Here is a 6,775-nt window from a genome sequence, read left to right on the forward strand (position 1 = left end):
TTTAATGAAGTATATTGTATTATTTTTTGTATTCTATCTTATTTAATTTAGATATTTTTAATTATTCAAATTTTATTTAAATTATTATATTTTATTATTTTAATTTTGGTTTGAATTAGTTTAACTTATTTTATTTTATTATAATTCTATAATTTAGTCAAATTATTAATATTGAAATGAAATGTAGAACTATGTTATGTTATTATATGTATTATCGATATTATTATATTGAATTTATAATAAATTTTTAAAATATTTATTTTATTAAATTGTAAAAATATGATTATGTGTGATATACCTATAAAACTTAGTTCGATGTTATTAATTTATTTAATAAATAATTCGATCATATGTCTAATCGGTTGAATTAATTGAACCTTAAACCACAAATTCTATCTCCAATCCGATTTTTAAAACATTAATCCAAATATTTATAAATAAACTCAATATCACTACCTACTCTTTCAAAGCAATAACATAAGAATCCAATTAAAATTTAACATATAAACTCATGATATAGTCAACATTATTGAACCAGAACCATACTATAATGGTTCTGTTGTGCCTAAAGTAGAAAAATACATATATATCCTGGTCCACCATGAGATTTTCATACTTTCAACGACTTAGACCCATTTCCATGACTTGGGTCCTCATTGTCACTTTCAGTAATCCTATACCTAAACCCTAGAATATATATATAAATGGACAAGTATATATAGAGAGTCACACAAAAACAAAAAAGAAACATAGAATGACAATAGAGAAAAAACACGATATATTAATCTGAATCTCGCACACCTCGCTGGTTCAGCTTCACCTCCTTAAACCTGTTATGAAAAATTGAAAAAAAAAATTAATAGCATTAAAATATAACTACAATTTAGATATGATATTTTAAATAATTTTAATTAACTGTATATAAAAAAAAATAGGAAAAGTAATTAATTAAGAAAGCTTAGGTTATAAGAAGAAAAAAACACAGACCATGTAATAAGAAGCACCATGTTGGAGTGAGTGGAGGGTGACACCCCATTCGTCGGTGAGAACTCGTTGGCCGGAGGAGTCAAACAGAACGGCACCATCTCCAAAATTTGCACGAACATTGAAGGGTCCCACTTCAACTTCGACTACAGTGCTGTTAATTATCACCCTACATTTTGGCTTATCATCTTCCTCACCACCACCTGACAAAAACACACACCCCAATATAGATCTCTCATATGTGAAATGCAATGGAAATTCGGAACACGACACAACACTTATAATAATAATTTTGAAATGTAAATAAATCAAATATAATTATAAATACTAGTCTCGGTGTTCGACACATACAATGAGACATATACCATCAATATTTAATAAACACCTAAAAAAACACAAACTTCAACTGAAAATGGAGCCATGCAAGCACAACTTCATGGAAAATATTTATAGTCTATTTGTAGTACTTTTATTTTATGGTCATAAAATCTCTATAGCATCATCGGCCCTTCTGAAAAATTATGTGTCTATGTCAGTGTCGGTATTGTGTGTATCGTGTTCATCCTTCCTAGGTTAAAACTCTTATTTCTCTTGAAAGTGGAACTTATTAAACACAAAAAATGATATTGTTTACCTTGAAATTGAGGGATGGGGAATGGAGCAGCAAGATGTGGATTAATGGCAACAGGAGGAAGCGGAACAACAGATGAATCATCCGTTCTTGAAGTGAGACCAAAAGCAAGTTGTTGTGGGTTTTGTTGGTTCATCTGCATCAAATTCATTGCTCCCCCTTGAATAGTATTCTCTTGATCATGCTGGTTATTCATAGAGGAATTTCCAATTCCATAGTTCATCATGATCTCAGGGTTAAACAAAGGAAGAGCAGCATTTTGTGGAGGTAAATGCTGAACCATATTGGAATATTGATCAGATAAGTAAAGCCCTTGTGCTACTCCTTCATTGATATTGTTATTATTCTCCACAGGGAAAGAGAAATAGGGTGGTGGTGGGGGTGTAGGTAGTTGAAAATTGGTCTCAGCAGGTGTTGTTTGAAGAAAATTATAAGCAACAGCTTGGTTTTGGTTCACAGTGGTGGAATTAGGCAGCACCCCCATCCCATCATTGGAGATCAAGCCAATATTGTTAACCATTATCGCTTCGTTGGTCGAGGCGTTTGGTTGATCGGAGGAAGATGACGACGATGAGTTAGGTGGTGCAGTGATGATTTGAGCAGCAACAGCAGCAGCGGCAGAATTCTTTTTGTTTCTTGGATTGCTGTGGAGCTGCCTATGCTTGTTCTTGCTTCGAGATTTGCGGTTTTGGAACCAATAGAAGACATTTGCATCACCAACTTGGCCAAACTCTTGTAACTGAGCTCGTATCTTCTTGATCTCTTCCCTTGGAGGGTTCACCATTCCGGAGTTGAAGATGGATTCCAAAATGCGAATCTGTTCGGGTTTTGGATTCCATCTTGGCTTCGGTTCTGGACTTCTGTCATCAACATCTGCACCTAAACACATCAATTTTCAAATTTAGTAAGAAAATATTGATTCTATAGTCAAAGTCTACATTTTAAGTATGACTATTATTAACTTGTTCCTTATTTGAATTTTCATCTTTCAAGAGAAATTAGTAAGTACTATTAAATAGAGACAGTGTATGTTTTAGATACATTCTTTTTTTCGAATGATGCTTGTAAATATACATTGAAACAATTACCTGAAGTGTTTGTTAATTATACATTAAAACAATTAAATGAACATTTTTTTTCTATATGATGATAAAAATATACATACATTATTATTATTTATTTTTTAATCATAATTTTTTTTATAAACCTAATAATTTTAAATGATGTGAAAATGATATACTAATGAATAGAGGTAGAGTGGTTAATTTGGAATGATGTAAAGATGTTGAAATTAAATATTTTAAGAAAAAAATTAAAAATCATACGAAATTACAAAGTACAAGGATAACAAAAAAAAACAAGTATAAGAGGAACTCAAAACTTTCAAAAAGTTAAGGAAAAAAAGTCCTAAATAATGGTCAAAAATGTTAACCAATAACAATCAAGACTAGTCATTTCGATGATCTACAATTAAAAACTAGTCCAACAAATTGAATCATATTTTGGATTAACTTTTAAACCGACCAAATTACATCATATATATTAATACTTTTTAAAGAGATTTCTTTTTAATAGTACATCATAATTTCAAACATAATTAATTTTTGTAATTCTATAATATTATTCTTTAATATTCATGTTAAATTTCACATCAAATAAATTATTAGTAAGAAATTATAATTTTGTAATTTAGATATCAAAAACCAATATAAATTAAACAAAATTAATTTGAAAAATAAGATCGTATATATTTTTAATTAATCATAAAAAAATTGAACTAAATTGCATACAATTTTATCTTTAGATCAAAGAGTACCACAAATACCACTATGTTAATCCGATATCATAACCAATAAAAGTTGAACGGATTTGTTTTGATGCGGTTAGATTCAACCGGAAGAATTTGGTTTGATTATTTGATATCATAAATAACCAATTAAACATGAATTTAGTTTAATTGATTTGGATAATCATTCGCAAAATCATCAAGTCAAAGATTTCTTCTTACGTTTCAGTTTGTTTTAAGAAGAATAATAATTATGATGATGAAATAAGGCTAACAATTTAGAGTTTTAAACAAAATTACCTAAAGTAACAGGAGTTGTTTGGAATCCAGCGGAGGACAAGAGAGTCGAGTTCACGCCATGCTGCCAATTCTGATGGTTGTCCGGTTTAGATTTTTTGAACATACTAGGCCAATGTTTGTTGGAGGAAGACATCGCCGATCGATCTAAGATGTCGAGATCGAGATCCAAAAACTATGAAAAACTGATATAAGATCACAAGTATTCAAATGGAAATGGAAGCTAGAAAGATACCAAATGAAAGAGAAAATGATGAGCATCGAGAAAACAGTATAATTAATTAAAATGAATGCTAGAAATCTAATCTAGAGTGCATAAGCATATAATGGGAGTGAAGAGTCAATAATTAATAAATGTATTAAACACTCATAGTGATGATAAACTAAAAGAAAAAAGAAAAGAAAATGAAAGAATAAAGCATGGTTTCTAACCCTTTTTACTTACTATGATGATGGATATGGTGTTAATATACTCAAAAGAAAAGTGCTTAATTCTGAGGCAAGTTTATGTGTAGTGTATGATGAATGGAAAGTGATGATGTAATTGCTTGAGTAAATAAAGGAGGGGTGGAGGTTTCAAAGAAATGCAAAGTGTTGTTTGATTGGAAAAACGGTGGTGGAATAGTAATTTGTAAAGTGTTCTTATGGTTTTGACGAAGAAATGTGGGTTGTGTGAGAGGTTTGGATTGACTCGAGGGCTTCTTATTTATTTTATTTTCTCATCACTTATATATATATATATATATATATATATATATATATATATATATATATATATATATATATATATATATATATATATATATATATATATATATATATATATATATATAAAATCAGATTAAATATTTTTTATATAATTTTTTATTTATATATAAAAAATATTAAGAAAAATGACAGATCAAACGCACAAATAGTTGCGTCGTTACTTTTATTTTATCATAAAATATCTTTTTTAAAAATCATATTTATTATTCTAAAAGACATAGTATTAATATATATATGAGTTTTTGTACTTTCTATAAATATTCACAATTTTTAATGTTAAAAAATTTAAAATGTCAAAGGTTAAATATTTTTTTTTATATAAATCAACTATATTTTGTGCGCATAGAGATTAAATTTCGAATCCAAAAAATGTAAACCAGATCACCAAATTGTCACTAAAAAAGTTAATACTAATACAACCTCTGATTTTTTAAATTATTATGTTAACATTCATTTTTTCTTGATAGAAATATATCTAAATTCTTATATTTAAACAAGTAAATGTTATAAAAAATGTTTTAATATTATTCTTTATAAATCACACATTTTCTTACGATTTTTGTAAAATGGATTAAACTTTTACAATATGGCAAAATTATATTCAAAATTTACAATCTCATCTAAATCTCATCAAATATATATATATATATATATATATATATATATATATATATATATATATATATATATATATATATATATATATATATTCCAATCCAAAATCACTAGTTACCGTTATATAAAATCCAAATCCTCTTAGTTATTATTTTGTTATTTATAAGTATTATGTAAGATCTTTTATATTTTTTGTGTGTCATGTTGAATGATGAATTTCTATTAAATGATCATATAAAATTATTTTATATTATCTGTTCAATTTTTTTAATATTTTTTTATAAAAAATATTAAATATTATAATAAAATTTGAAATTTTAGATGTTTATTTTACTAAATACTATTTTTTAATGATAAGAAATAGTTTTTACTTAAATTTTTTAATTATAAGCACATTTAACTTGTTCAAAGATTAACTTTATCTAAGCACATAGATTTTGAACAATGTATTGAAATACTTGCTCCTCCCAATAACCGATACTTTTCAAATTTTAAAAACTCATGTGTTTTCTTAATTATTAAGGGTTTAAGGATGATACTCTGAAAATCTAAAAAAGAATTACACTTTTATTTAATAAAAATATATTATTTTATTATATTATATAAATAGTTTAAATTTTTTAATTTGATTTGATGGATATATGATCATTATTGATAAACAATATAAAATAAATTTACACAATACATCATCTTTTTTTTCATTATTTAATATATTAAATACAATTATAAATACGATATGTCTAGTTAGCATTATCCTTATAATATATACGTTAATATATATACACAGAATAACAGTTGGTATACATTGCATTCTGCACAAGTTATTCCTTTTGTCTTTATATACATATAAACTTCTTTTGAAAAAAATGTTTTTATTTTTTAAAGATATTATTTAAATTTTAAATTGTGTTAATTAAGTTTTACTAATATATATCTGATTAATTTTTTTTTATAAAATCAATGATAATTTATAATTTCAAAAATATTAATTATTAGCCCGTTAAAGAAAAGGTTTAGAAAGAAATGAATGATAAACAAGTATTTCAGGTACGAGCATAAGGAATTATCCACTAAAAAAAATAGTAGGCATGAATGTGGATACAAATACCTTAGTATCCATCACGCCCCATATCCTATTGGTATTTGCAAAAATTACCTTTAATAAATAAGGTAAAATCCATTAAATTTATACGGGTATGAGTACGAGCATTTATATATCCACTAAAATATGTTGGAATTATACTTCAATCTTTGAGATAATATGAATCAATCTTGATGAACAAGAACCAATATTTCTTATTTATCACGCCTATTATTCTTCAACCTTTGATTGAGTGAATCAACCACACCTTAGTTGCAAGATGATTCTACTTTGCACTTAGATTTGAAGAGATGAAAAGAAAAGATAAGTCCAAGTTTGAGAGAATACATAATTTCGGAGGAAGAGGAAGAATGTATTGCACTGTGCAATTGCACTAAATTGTATTGCAAAAGTAAAAACAGAGTGATGAGTTTCCTCCTATTTATAATAAGATTACTTGCACTCCAAGTAATGCCAAGATAACTAACTCAACTGTTACACAAATATACTAAGTTCAACTCAGTCGAATTCTAGTTAATTCTACTCTATTGAATATACATTGTGTTGAAGTAAACTTCTTCAAAAACTTCATACAGACTTTTACTGTGTCGAA

At 26.7% G+C, this 6,775-nt stretch overlaps 1 protein-coding gene across 1 annotated transcript; it reads right to left on the reverse strand.

The window, feature by feature from the left end:
- Positions 1-478: 478 nt before the first annotated feature.
- LOC127100388 (WUSCHEL-related homeobox 9) lies at positions 479-4,386 on the reverse strand. The gene is made up of 5 exons (XM_051037537.1): positions 4,144-4,386; positions 3,702-3,873; positions 1,619-2,494; positions 988-1,187; positions 479-830 (listed from the first exon to the last, which is right to left on the reverse strand). Exons 2-5 carry the CDS (start codon positions 3,832-3,834, stop codon positions 825-827), a joined length of 1,215 nt encoding a protein of 404 aa, XP_050893494.1. The 5' UTR covers positions 3,835-3,873; positions 4,144-4,386; the 3' UTR covers positions 479-824.
- Between the last annotated feature and the right edge of the window lie 2,389 nt (positions 4,387-6,775).

The sequence above is a fragment of the Lathyrus oleraceus genome, chromosome 7 (genome assembly GCF_024323335.1).
Source record: "Lathyrus oleraceus cultivar Zhongwan6 chromosome 7, CAAS_Psat_ZW6_1.0, whole genome shotgun sequence".
In the NCBI taxonomy this organism is placed as follows: Eukaryota; Viridiplantae; Streptophyta; class Magnoliopsida; order Fabales; family Fabaceae; genus Lathyrus; species Lathyrus oleraceus.

Bases quoted from the DNA above. Each gene is read 5' to 3' on its own strand.
- LOC127100388 (XM_051037537.1), bottom strand. From the start codon at position 3,834: ATGTCTTCCTCCAACAAACATTGGCCTAGTATGTTCAAAAAATCTAAA. The intron at 2,495-3,701 runs GTAATTTTGTTT...TGATGTGTTTAG, and splicing joins AACAACTCCTGTTACTTTAG to GTGCAGATGTTGATGACAGA. The intron at 1,188-1,618 runs GTAAACAATATC...TGTTTTTGTCAG, and splicing joins CCCCATCCCTCAATTTCAAG to GTGGTGGTGAGGAAGATGAT.